Raw genomic sequence first — 12,975 nt, 5'->3', positions numbered from 1 at the left:
AATTTATTAGACCTCCTCATTAATGTAATTCTATTTTAAATCTTAAATTTTAAATTTTAAATTATTGTTTTCATTAATTCACAAATAAAAAATATCTAATATATATTAAAAATTATTTTTATATATTTATTTGAACCAATGATTATAATTTGACATAACTAATAAAAAATATCTCTTAAATTAATAATTTATTTAAAATAACTTATTAATAATTTTAAGTTTTTACTATAAAAATTTGATTAATTTTATAACCGTGGTTCCCGCAGATTATAAACTAGTGTAGTATAAATTATCACATGCAAGTAATATTTTTAGATTTTATTATTGGTTAATGAAATACATAAACCAAATAGATAGTTAATTAAGTAATTACTTAATTAAAAACAAGAGGGTCGTGATGAAGCAAAGTATCCAATGGAAAAAGCGAGTGTTATTTATTCGATAAAAAAATGAAAATAAAATAACAAATAAAAGATAAATTAATTCAATTGTCTCTCTCAATCCCTTCACAGTTCACTGTCCGTTGGGAAAAATTCTCGAAAACGTAAACGCTTTCATTCTCACATTAAACACTACAACTCTTTCACCGTTGCTAACATGAGCAGAGTGTGCACTGCAGCACGCCATCACCACCACCACCGCCACCGCCTGTCATGAATCCTACAACCGACCAACCACCACAGGCACTACCGCTGCAGCCACCACGCTCATCCTTCAGCTGCGACCGTCATCCTGACGAAAACTTTACTGGTTTCTGTCCATCATGTCTCTGCGAGCGTCTCACTACTCTAGACCAATCGGCAAACGCCGCCGCAGCTTCTTCCTCTTCCCGCCGTAACTCCACCTCCTCATCCACCGCTGCTGCAGCAATTAAGTCCATTTTTAGAGGCCCGTCTTCCTCGGAAGCAAGCAAAAACAAGACGACGGCAGCAGGAGCGCAGATATCGAGAAATTCGTTTTTCCCGGAGCTCCGACGCACGAAGTCTTTCTCCGCCTCGAAAAACGACGGACTAGGAATATCGGCTTGTGTTTATGAGCCTCAACGGAAATCCTGCGACGTAAGGGGACGGAATACTCTGTCGTCACTCTTCTCCATCCATGACGACAACAAGCCCAGACTCTCGTATTCACAACAAAATCTTGGCAACAATGGAATCGTTCTCGAAACCAACAGAGAAGACGAAGAAGAAGAGCATGAAGAAGATCAAGTCCACAATGAAGATGAGGATGAGGTCAATGGCGACGAAATTAGGGTTACCGAAGAACTAGAGGTGAGAAGCATGAATGATTTGGTAAATAACATTGTCGAAGAACCGGATGCAATCGAAGAAAAAGAGGAGGTTACGGTAGATGTGTTGAAGTCAATGAAGGATCACATAGATCTCGATTCACAATCAAAAAAGCATTCATTGTCAAATTTGTGGTCAGCGGCGTCGGTTTTGAGCAAAAAATGGCATAAATGGAGGAGGAAGCAGAAGAAGAGTGCCGCCGGAGTTAATGGCGTCAATCTATCGTCTGCATTACCAGCGAAGAAGCCGATTTCGCGTCAATACCGTGAAACTCAATCAGAAATCGCCGATTACGGATTCGGCCGGAGATCGTGCGACACAGACCCGAGGTTTTCGCTGGATGCGGGTCGAATCTCGTTTGACGACCCGAGGTACTCTTTCGACGAACCTAGGGCTTCATGGGACGGATACTTAATCGGTAGAACCTTCCCACGACTACCTCCCATGGTGGAAGACGTTCCCGTTGTCCACGTGCCACGTTGTGATACACAAATCCCCGTCGAACACCCTCCAATGGCGGACGATAACATCCCCGGCGGGTCAATCCAAACCCGAGAATATTACTTAGATTCTTCCTCCAAAAGAAGAAAGAGCCTCGACCGGTCAAACTCCATTCGCAAAATGGCCGCCGCCGTCGTTGCAGAGCTGGACGAACCAAAATTAACTCCGGTGGTTTCAAACGCCAAAGTCTCACCTACCACCATCGATTACAACCCTGCAACTATCCCAAAGTTCGAGCCTCCAAGAGTTTCAAACTCAAATTCATTACGCGACGACTTTTCTGAAACATTTGAACTACGGATTCCAATTGGTGAAGAGAAGAAAGAGACAAAGAAACCACGGAGGTGGCGGTGGAAGTTATGGGGGTTCATCCACCGGCGGAATAAAGACGACGATGAAGATAGGTGCAGTACTGTTAGTGGGGTAGGAAGATCTTACTCAGAATCATGGCAAGATCCAAGGAGAGAAGTCAATAGTAATAATAATATTAACGAAGTCAATAATGGCGGAATTAACAGGACAGATTTCAGAAGCCATAGCAGTGTAAGCTGGAGAAGCTCTTCAATGAGGAAATCAAACTTTAACATGATTGGAAATGAACAAGGGTTTGGAATTGGAATCGGGAATGGAAACGGGAATGGTGGTCTGGAACGGAATCGGAGTGCGAGGTATTCACCGAATCATATTGAGAACGGGCTTTTACGATTCTATTTGGCACCGTTGAGCGGAAGTCGGAGGGGCGGAATCGGAATCGCGACAGGGAAGAGTAGACCGAGTAGTGGATCGCATTCGATTGCGAGGAGTATGCTTGGGCTCTACTGAAACCCAAAAAAAATTTAAAAAAAAAACTTGTCTTTTGTTGTATTTCATTGTGTAATAATAAACACATGGTTTATGTTAATGTATCTTAAAATTGGTTGGTTAATTGGTTCTCTATATATCATGCTTTCAATGAATAACATTCACTAAATAAGACATACAACCAATGATTACCTGTATAAACGTCTAATTGTTTTTTCTCCTTGAGGTAGCCTATCGTTCAAAGATTACAAAATTTGTATTAAATATTTTTTGTTATAATAATAAATAGCTTAATTGTGTGTTTTATTTGAGTATATGTATGTAAGACACATGTCAAATTTAAGTTTATATTCAATGTATGTATGTATTGGATGGATTTCAAATATAAAATATGAGTTCAATAAATAAGGAATGTAGGACACCAATGCAAAATGGAGATTGTAAAGTATTCCACATATAAATGAACAAACAATCATTTAAATATTATTTAAAGTAGTACTTTTTTTATTATATTTTGAAACCTACATCCGAAAACAAAATTTGAAAGCAAATTCTAAATCCGTTTTATATGTGAACAAAGACAAAACTCATGCTCCATCTCACTTGACTGTAATTATTTACTATTTTAGTATACCACCGTTAATGTGGCCTAATAAAGATTATTTGACATTTAAAGTTTAAACAGTTTATTTATAATGAAATTAATTTTAGATTTGAATTGTACAAACTTACACATCTGCTTGGTATGAATACATGAAACGTTAGAGTTAAACTCTGTAAGTTCAGTCTACTGAAAATTGGATAATAAAATTTCGATAAAGAAGAAGCATTTTGTATTTGTTTTTTGAAATGTAGGTGTGTGTAAAAACTAAAAAGCTCAATGATCAAAAAATACTAGTGATCCTGATCAGATTAAAGTCAAAAAGTGGGAATGAAACCCAACAAAAGAAAAAGAAAAAGAAAAAGGTAAAGTTAAAGAAAGAGAGGCTCAAAACCCTATGCCCTGTCAAGCTTTGTCTTTGTAATTGGTACTCCATTTTTGTCTTATGATTGAAGAATGCAATTGTTTTTTTTTTTTTTCATGAACACTATTTTTAACCCTTTTGTTTTTCAAAAATGGAATATTTAAATTCAAAATTATAGGTGTGGTTTTATAAACGGATAAGAGATAAAAGCCAATAAGACTTTAATTAATATAATGGTTAAATGTATGAATTAAGAGCAAATTTTTATTTATCTATTATTGTTATATTAGTAGTAAAAACAAAATAATATTAAATTATAACACCATAAAATTCAATTAGAAAAGCAATAGTATTACATAAACCATGTTTGGGGATTTCTCGAATCTATGTAGAGCTGATAATGGATCGATCTGAGTTGGGTTCGGGTTCAACCAATTTATTAATTGGGTTGAATAATTCAACCTAAACCAACATTTTTATTTAAATGGATGGATATTTCCAATTCCAACCCAACCCAATATTTCAGATGAATGGATTGTCATCGGGTTGACCTGTTTATGTAATTTCCAACCCAACCTATTAATTAAATGGGTTAAACCTAGATTAACCTATTTAAAATAAAAAAGTAAATAAAATAACTAAAGATTACACAACTTAAATTAGTTCCAAATTTAAATAACATTTCAAAATATAATAAAAACACAATCCTAATTCACAAAATTCAAAGAAATTGTTCAAATAACATTAAAAATATTTAATTTCGAAGTGATTTGCAAAAGTGACTAGTGTTGTCCGCGCAAAGAAAAAAAATATAAGAATTGGGATTGCATTTTTTTTTTGAAAAAAATAACAACACAACATTGTATTTTATAAACTAATACTTATATTAATACATGGTAATATTTAAATAATTATTAAATTAAATATATATTAAAGTTAAATGGGTTGGTGGGTTGAAAATGTGTTGACCACTTTTATCCAACCCAACCTATTTAATTAAATGGGTTAGATGGATTGACCCATTTAACCTAAATTGGTTGAAAATCTTAATCCAACCTGTTAATTTTGGATTGGGTTCAAATTGGGTTGGTAAGTTGGTTCGTTTTTGCTTCCTTTAAATCTATGGTCTCCCCAATGAACCTTGTTCCAACTTCCAACGACTCCCATATCTCTTTGTAGAACTTCTACACTTCCTAGACTACCACAAACATCGGGATTATGCAACCTTCAACTAATTCTCATTATCCCTAACAACCATGAAGTCCAAGAACCTAATTTCTATTTAGGGATCTACCATGATTATATCGACGCCAAAGAATTGTATCTTTATAATGGAAAATGTGGATAAGGTCCCAAAGCTTCCATCCCTTTTAATGTTTTAAGATTTAAATGTACAAATAGTATAAAAGGACATATCGACATAATCAAGAGACAAATATGTTGAGTGTTGATAGTCAAAGGTATCTCACATGGAAAATAGTGAAGCTCAATAATATAAAGACCCAACCAGGGTGATAATGTTTTAGTGTCGTCCATTGTTTAAATATAGTTTTATGTATCTCTATTTAGATCTAAAATTCACCCTCAAGATCAATAATAAATATCTCTAGTTTGCCCAATGAGGTAGCAAGATTACTTTACTAGTGTGATTTTGTATTGTTTAATTTTAATATGATTATTGTTTGAATGTCTAACAATTGATACCATATTTATTGCGGAAGACGATAATGTTAAGATCAAAAAGTTTGATGGCCATGATTTTGGGTTTTAGAAGATACTACATGAACTCATATCTAAAAATAAACAGGAATTGATAAAGTTTGAGAATTGAATCTTTTTGGATCAACATGATCTCGGTGTGATCAAGTTGTTATTTGCGAAGAATGTCGTGTACCATCTCGTCAATGAGCAACATTTAAACTAATCAATACATTGTTCAATATGTACAAAAAAAAACCCATCATAAGCTTTTAAAGTGTAAACAATACTTGATATACGCATTGACAAACCAGAAATGGTTTAGTGCTATATCGTCTTGAAGTTTTGGTAAAAATCATTAGGGAGAATATTTTTCATAGGTGGCAATCGTGTCGTGTCGTGTCAAAACACTAAACGGGTTGAAAATGCTTAACCCTAACCCGACCCGTTTAATAAACTTGTCGTCATGTCGTGTCAACCCGTTTATTTTCGTGTCGAGTTCGTGTCGGGTTATACCGTGAAATATGTTGTGCCATGTGAGGTTAAAATATTGAGCATGTTGAAAGAGTAGAAGTTGGGTAGACGGAAAAGAAAAACTAATAGTTTTGAGGCGGAATAAATGAAGTCACAACAAGTACATATGACAAAAATGAAAGAGTAGGAGCTGAGAGGCGGAAGACAAGGTCATGAGGATGAGATAGTGGTCAAATGAACTGTGCAGGGAGATAACGAAAAAACTGAAAATAAAGTCTTGATTTAGACGGCTAATTTTCTTTCAACGTTACAAAACGACTCAATTCAAATGTTTTATTCTACTTATTATTTTGGTTTTGTATCTATCTAGTTTATTTAAATAATTCAAAAAACTTGCATATAAATAAACGAGTCATTTTCGTATTGAAATTCTCAACCCTAACCTTACCCGTTTAATTTTCGTGTCGTTTCAACCCGTTTATTTAAAAGAGTTGAAATGTCTTACCCAAACCGTTGAGTTCGTGTCAGGTTTCGTATCGCGTCAATTTTTGTCACCTCTAATATTTTTGAAGAGAAATCATATTCTAGAAAAGTAAAATGCTGTTTTTAACTCGATACTTTATAGTAATAGTAGAAATTGTATATGTTAGTAGTTAGTACCACTCCTTAAGTGCTTAAGCTCTGAGAGTCGCAGCCAACAAGTGGCTTAGGAACTCGTATGTTGGAGGGTTGGATCTGGGACCTTGAGACAAAACCTAACATGGCCCAATGGGCTTCAGTTCGATATCCGACATAACCAGTTTAGTTTCGGATTATATATATATATATATATATATATATATATATATATATATATATATATATATATATATATATATATATATATATATATATATATATATATATAACAGGTTTCGGTTTAACCTATTAAAACCCATTTTTTTTCAAATATAAAATTTAACTCCAACCAAATTAATATTATTTGATTTTAAAATACACAATAAAAGGAACAAGCTTAGAAGTATATTATCATAAGTCTAGAAACTAAACACGTCTTCTTGAAAGCGAAGTTTTTCTAATATGAATCCAGTAACCCTTTAAAGTCATCTCATATAATTCGGTTGTTGGAGGTGTTATCTCTTGTTTAACTTATTATATATGTATATACTTCTTGATGGAGGGTGACAGTGACCTTTCAAACGAAACATAATTTTGTGTACTTTCAACATTGTCAATGTAATTCTTCAAACAAAAGCATATTTGCATTGATTTGCGGCGAGTCGACACATTTGTTCTGATAACTGGCAGTCTGGCACAATGAGAAAAAACGGATCCCAGAAGCAAACGTATAATCTTGGACAATTAGTAAACAACAGACCATGGTGGCTACAATCAGAAATTACAATCCTTTTTCTCTCCACCTAGCAAAAATATCATAATTGTTAAATTCCTTAACGGTAAAGAAGACTAAAAAATTTGATGAATATATTTTCCTAATTCGCTACTTGAGGCTGAAGTTCATTAATATTTAGTAACGTTCCTATAGTTTTATAAAGTTGGTAATTCACATCTCTGTCTCATCTAGATGATCTTGTCATCCCCTTCTACAAATGATCAACAATTAGATAACTAGGCTGACCATATTTGGTGTTAGAAATTGGGTAGAGTTTATATTGGAGATTTGGATAACCCTTGGAATGTGTAAACATTTTTCGAACTGATATTTCTATCATATGTCAAGGTTAGAAGAAACTCGTCTTAGGATAATCCCAATCGGAAACTTACGAATCTATGCACAGAAAACATAAGCCAAATTGCTAGAATATTCTTTGTTCGTATGAAAAAAACGAGAGCTAAAAGGTGATCTTTCTCTTCAAGAGGAGAGTCGTTTATATAGAAAACGAGATGTAGGGTTTTCTTTTAGAGTTGACCGTCATGGGGTCCTTTGAAAACAAGTCAAGGGAAGCCGAAATTAATGAGGAAATCAAGGGTTTTCAAAACTGACGATCTGATTCAGCGGGACCCTAGCCACGGGCTCTGCCCCTTGGACCCCGCTAGGGGAGCTGCCCCTAGACCCCGTCAAAGGGGTGCTGCCCTTTGGAAACCCCGGACCCAGGGGTGCTATCCCCGGACTCCCGACTTGTAGTCGATCCGGCTTCTAATTCGATTTTATACATGTGTGTACTCCGCACAACTCCAAGTATATATTAAAGTACAAATTACGAAGCTCTTTAGCTCACATGTAAGTTTCAGTTACACAAAATGACCTGGTGACACTAAAATCACCAACATTTGGTTGTATAATTTTGTAATAGTTTCTGAAAAATATCAGTTTTATAAAAAATTACCGTTCAGCAAATTGTGGTTGAAGTTGGGATATATAAAATATTGATGTTATAAAAAAGTTGCCGTTCAACAAATTGTGGTTCAAGTTGGGATATATTTAGCATTACGGCAATTGTGGTTCAAGTTGGGATATATTTAGCATTACGGCAATTTTGACATCAATGTTCCTATGCCGCTATATTTATAGTAGGACTGGAGGCAGCGTTACGCATAAAAACCAAAGATAACTTTCGAAAATAGTTTAGAAATTTTATTTCATAACCGAAACCATATTAAAAAACATTGTATTACTTCACATTTCATATTGGAATAATTTTTTGATCACTACAAAAGTTTGATTGAGAACCAAAACATTTTTCTGGTAATAAACACCCAAAACTAAAATTGTTGTTTAAAATGTTGTATAAAGTTTAATTAATCACTGGAGTAAATTCCAATCCGATCCCGAGATCGTAAATTCCAAATTAGATTCGAGGATTGTAACTAATCAACATTTAATTTAAGTATTTTTTTTTTCTGAACGACAAGCTGGCATTAAAACACAAAATAAACTAGCCAGGGCTAGGAGGTACAAAACAAGAAAAAAAAACATTCTAAATAAAAGAAACAAACAAAGCTAACAAAAGAACAACCAAGTTATAGCCTACAGTAACATTCTAAAATCGGATCACAACTCCATTCACTCCATCTTAGCACCTGCCCTTTTCTATTTCTTGCATTGATCCAAAGAAGCGATAACGATTGTACCTCATAAACCAGCGCCATGTGTGATTTTGGATTTTGGTTTGAAGAATGGGCTATAGAGTTCCTGTATCTCCAAATCACCCAAAGAAAAACCAACATTATACCCTCATGGATATTTTCCAGCATATGGTGACCCCCGAGCCTTGCTTTACATTCTAACAAATCGCGTAACGAGTTTAGAGGATAGTCCAACAGCCGCCACCATGTACATACTTGTTTCCATACGTCATTTGATATTGGGCAATCCACGAACACATGTTCCACTGTTTCTGGAGCTCCATTGCAAATTATGCACAAGTTTGATGAACTAATACCAAATTTAAATAGGTTGGCCATGGATGGAAGTTTTTCCGTGACAGATTCGCCAAGCAAGAATATTCAATTTTCCTGGTATTAGAGAGTTCCAAGACCAGCTACTCTCGCTTAGAGGAAGGATTACATTGTCAATATGATTTCTGAGAGATGAAACTGAATATGCCCCAAAAGCCTCAAGAGACCAAACCCATTTGATTGGACCATTGGTATTGGTTGACAGCTTAAAATGTTCTATAAAAGACACTTTTTCCTTTGCTAACAATTTAGGGATATTAGCAATTGTTTCCCAACATCCATTCCTTCTCTTTGCTATTGAGGGCCTATCAAATCCGCCAGACCAGCTATTTCTTTTCCCTGTACAAATTTCCTGGCCATATGGCGAGAGAAAATTCCGAAGGCTGGCATCAAGTTCAAAGAAGAAAAAGATATGGAAAGGAATATGAAATCAACGGGAAAGCTGTCACTTTCTACTTCTAGGATTTCCCAATGGATTGGGACGAAGCAGCGTTATGGCGAACCTTTAGCAGATATGGGGCGGTTGTTGATGTGTACATTGCTAAGAAGCTGAATAGGCTAAAGAAGAGGTTTGGCTTTGCTCGGTTCTTGCGAGTCCAAGATGTGGCAGCATTTGAAAAACATTTAAATGGGATCTGCATTGGAGCACAAAAGATCAGTGTTAACATAGCAAGGTTTGATAGACAAGAAGCAAGAAATAAGCCGCTAACCCCCCCCCCCCCCCCCCCCACTAGACTAGTAAATTCACATGTAGCTGCACAGAAAAGGTATAAATCCTTCGCTGATGCTGTAAGAGGTGCAGAACCTGGACATACAGAGGTAGTCGAAGGAAAGGAGATAAATGAAAGAGCAGAAGAGGGAAAGAAATCGAAAGAAAGAGTGATCAAACTACTATCAACAACGGAGTCAAGAGATTACATGCAGAACACTCTGGTGGGGGAAGTAGAAAGTTTCCAAGCACTCATGAACGTGAAAGCCTTTCAAGAGGTCGAAGGCTGCCCAAAGATCTTCATGCGATACCTTGGGGGATTAAAAATGTTACTTGAATTTACCAATGTAAAAGAGAAAGAGGATTTCCTTATTAACGGAGAAGAGATCTGGAAGCCATGGTTCAAAAAATTAGATCCTTGGTCAATAGGATGCAATTTTAATGATCGGATTGCATCACTAATTATACATAGGGTTCCTCAACATGCTTGGTGTGAAGAAGCTTTTAGTATCATCGCTAGCACTTGGGGAAAGGTAGTTATTCCAGAAGAATGCATCACTGATTCTCCTAATCTTGCTTTTGGGAGGGTTGGAATAATCACATCTCATCCTGGCCTCATCGATACTGCAATTACAATAATGGTGGATGGTAGGCCATTCGTGATCAATATCATGGAGGATTTGTTTGAATCACTTAAACTCAGCCCTGTCCTAGCAACAAACGACTATTACCCTAATACGACATGGTGGAACGAAGCTGATTCATGCGATAATATAAGTAGTAATGGTGAAAGTGCAATGCAATCGGATGATGATGAAGCTACGCCGGTAACATCTCCGGTGAGTACTGACCGGAGACATGATCTGAAAAATTGTCGGGAAGACGAAGAGACCCACGTTAGTAATTCATTCACTGTTCCCGAGAAAGTGGCACGCATTCTCAATGCTGATGACCGTTCGAGAGAACATGAAGCGACAAAGTCGTTATTCCTATGGAGTACGTATCCAGGGACTTCTTCACCTTTGGGCCAAAATAGTTGTTGGGCTAGAAACTCATCAATAAAACAGATTTCTCGATCCAGGCCCACAAAATCGCTGGATCTTAATCATGTTCCTTCTCAATCTACTTCACCCCTCCAGTCTAAAATTTCTGGCGATGACTCTAGATCGCTCTCAGCCGCCCAGAGAAAAAATCCTCTCCTTTCTCCTTCTTCACGGAACTCTTTTTCTAACCCCTGTGAGGATGGTCCAAACGAGGTGAGGCAAGCTCAAACTCAATCAGGGGATTCGAACTCCACTACCTTGGAGATAGTCAAGACAATTGAGGTGGGGGAAAAACTGGGTTTCCAGGTTAGAAATAGTGCTGAGCAACTTAGGAAAATGATCAAGGCACGTGGAGTAACAATTGTGGATCAATGAATATCTTCTCAAACAATATACGTGGAATCGGGTGTGAAGTAAAAAGGGGTTGGCTAAAAGGTGCTAGACAAAAAAACCATTCCTTCTTTGTAGGGCTGCAAGAAACAAAATCAATGGAAGTTAAAGGGTGTCTAGATAAACAAATTTGGGGATCATCTAATTTCCAATGTGAAGTAGTTGACCCAGTGGGATTGTCAGGAGGAATTGCTTCTCTTTGGGACCCCACTTTATTCAGAGCTGCAGATGCTATAAAAGGTGCTGGTTTCCTTGCTATTAAGGGGTTGTGGTTAACGTTAAAGAAGAAATGTGGTTTTATTAATATTTATGCCTCACAGGAGCCTAATGAAAAGAAGATCCTATGGAATAGACTTCATGATCTTATTACATCTAATCCTCAATGTATGTGGTTTGTGTTTGGCGACTTTAATGCAGTCCGTTTTCCTGAGGAGAGGCTTGGGTCAATATTTTGCCCAAATGGAGCATATTTCTTCAATAAATTCATATATTCTGCTGGCCTATTGGAAATTAAGATGGGCGGTCGTCGTTTCACGTATATGAGTTCAAAGGGCGATAAACATAGCAAGTTAGACAGATTTTTGGTTTCCAAAAATGTTACTGATACATGGTCACACCTGAATGTTACCACATTGCCTCGAATTCATTCAGATCATTGTGCTATCGTTCTATCTTCAAATGAAGTAGATTTTGGACCGCATCCTTTCAGGTTCTTTAACTCATGGCTGAAAGAGCCTGGTTTTGAAGAGGTACTTAAGGTTGGATGGTCTATTCGTGAAAAATCAGGAAGCTGTTTACAGTTATCTCCACTTTCTCTTGTCGCTGGAAAACTAAAAAACTTGAAGGAACACATTAAAAAATCGAGGAAAGTACTCATAGAGAAAAACAGAAAAGAAATTGAGGAACTCACTAACAAAATAAACTCCATTGATTTACAGGTGGAGGAGGGTAATGTAAATGATGAGTTAATAAAGTGCCGCCAGGATGCATATAAAAAAATTATGGAATTTGAAGCAAGACGCATTGAGGATTTAAAACAAAAATCAAGAACGAGGTGGGCACTAGAAGGAGACGAGAACAACAAATTTTTTCATGGGCTGATCAATAAACACCAAAGATCACAGAGGATAAATGGTCTAAAAGATAATGGGTTTTGGATTAGTAATCCTGATCAAATTAAACAAGTGGCGGTCAAGCACTTCTCTGAAAGATTCAGTGAGCCAATTCGATCAAGACCTAAGTTTAATAGCCCTAAATTCAGGAAATTACCTCCTAACACGGCTATGCTTCTGGAGGAACCATTCACTTTAGAAGAGATCAAGTCGGCTATATGGTCTTGTGGTTCGGATCGGGCACCTAGTCCAGATGGATTCTCTTTTGCAATGTTAAAGAGGCACTGGGATACGATTGGAAGCGATTTCTATTTTGCTTTAAAGCATTTTGAAGCTACCAGATGTATTGAGAAAGGATGCAATTCATCTTTTATCTCACTTGTCCCCAAGATACAAGACTCAATTACTATAAGTGATTTTCGCCCTATTAGTTTAATCGGCTACTTATACAAAACAATCTCCAAGGTGCTGGCTGAAAGGTTAAAGAAGGTGGTGCATCTGGTTGTTAGTCCTGTACAAACAGCTTTTATCAAAAAGCGTTTTATTCTTGATGGCCCTTTGATATTAAATGAA

General features: G+C 36.4%; 2 protein-coding genes across 2 annotated transcripts; both read left to right on the top strand.

Annotated features, from left to right (window-relative positions):
* Nucleotides 1-467: 467 nt before the first annotated feature.
* On the top strand, nt 468-2,715 carry LOC111906762 (protein OCTOPUS). Its single transcript, XM_023902535.1, has one exon. The coding sequence runs from the start codon at nt 654-656 to the stop codon at nt 2,610-2,612; it is 1,959 nt and encodes a 652-aa protein (XP_023758303.1). The 5' UTR covers nt 468-653; the 3' UTR covers nt 2,613-2,715.
* A 6,904-nt stretch (nt 2,716-9,619) lies between these two features.
* On the top strand, nt 9,620-11,275 carry LOC128128921 (uncharacterized). The gene has a single exon (XM_052767666.1). The coding sequence runs from the start codon at nt 9,620-9,622 to the stop codon at nt 11,273-11,275; it is 1,656 nt and encodes a 551-aa protein (XP_052623626.1).
* The last annotated feature ends 1,700 nt before the right edge of the window (nt 11,276-12,975 follow it).

This window comes from Lactuca sativa, chromosome 9 (genome assembly GCF_002870075.4).
Source record: "Lactuca sativa cultivar Salinas chromosome 9, Lsat_Salinas_v11, whole genome shotgun sequence".
Taxonomy (NCBI): Eukaryota; Viridiplantae; Streptophyta; class Magnoliopsida; order Asterales; family Asteraceae; genus Lactuca; species Lactuca sativa.
The sequence above is the reverse complement of the archived record's forward strand: the minus strand, read 5'-3'. Positions and strand labels throughout refer to the sequence as shown.

What these genes read in the sequence shown, in the direction of transcription:
- LOC111906762 (XM_023902535.1), top strand. Translation starts at nt 654, where the DNA reads ATGAATCCTACAACCGACCAACCACCACAGGCACTACCGCTGCAGCCA.
- LOC128128921 (XM_052767666.1), top strand. Translation starts at nt 9,620, where the DNA reads ATGGATTGGGACGAAGCAGCGTTATGGCGAACCTTTAGCAGATATGGG.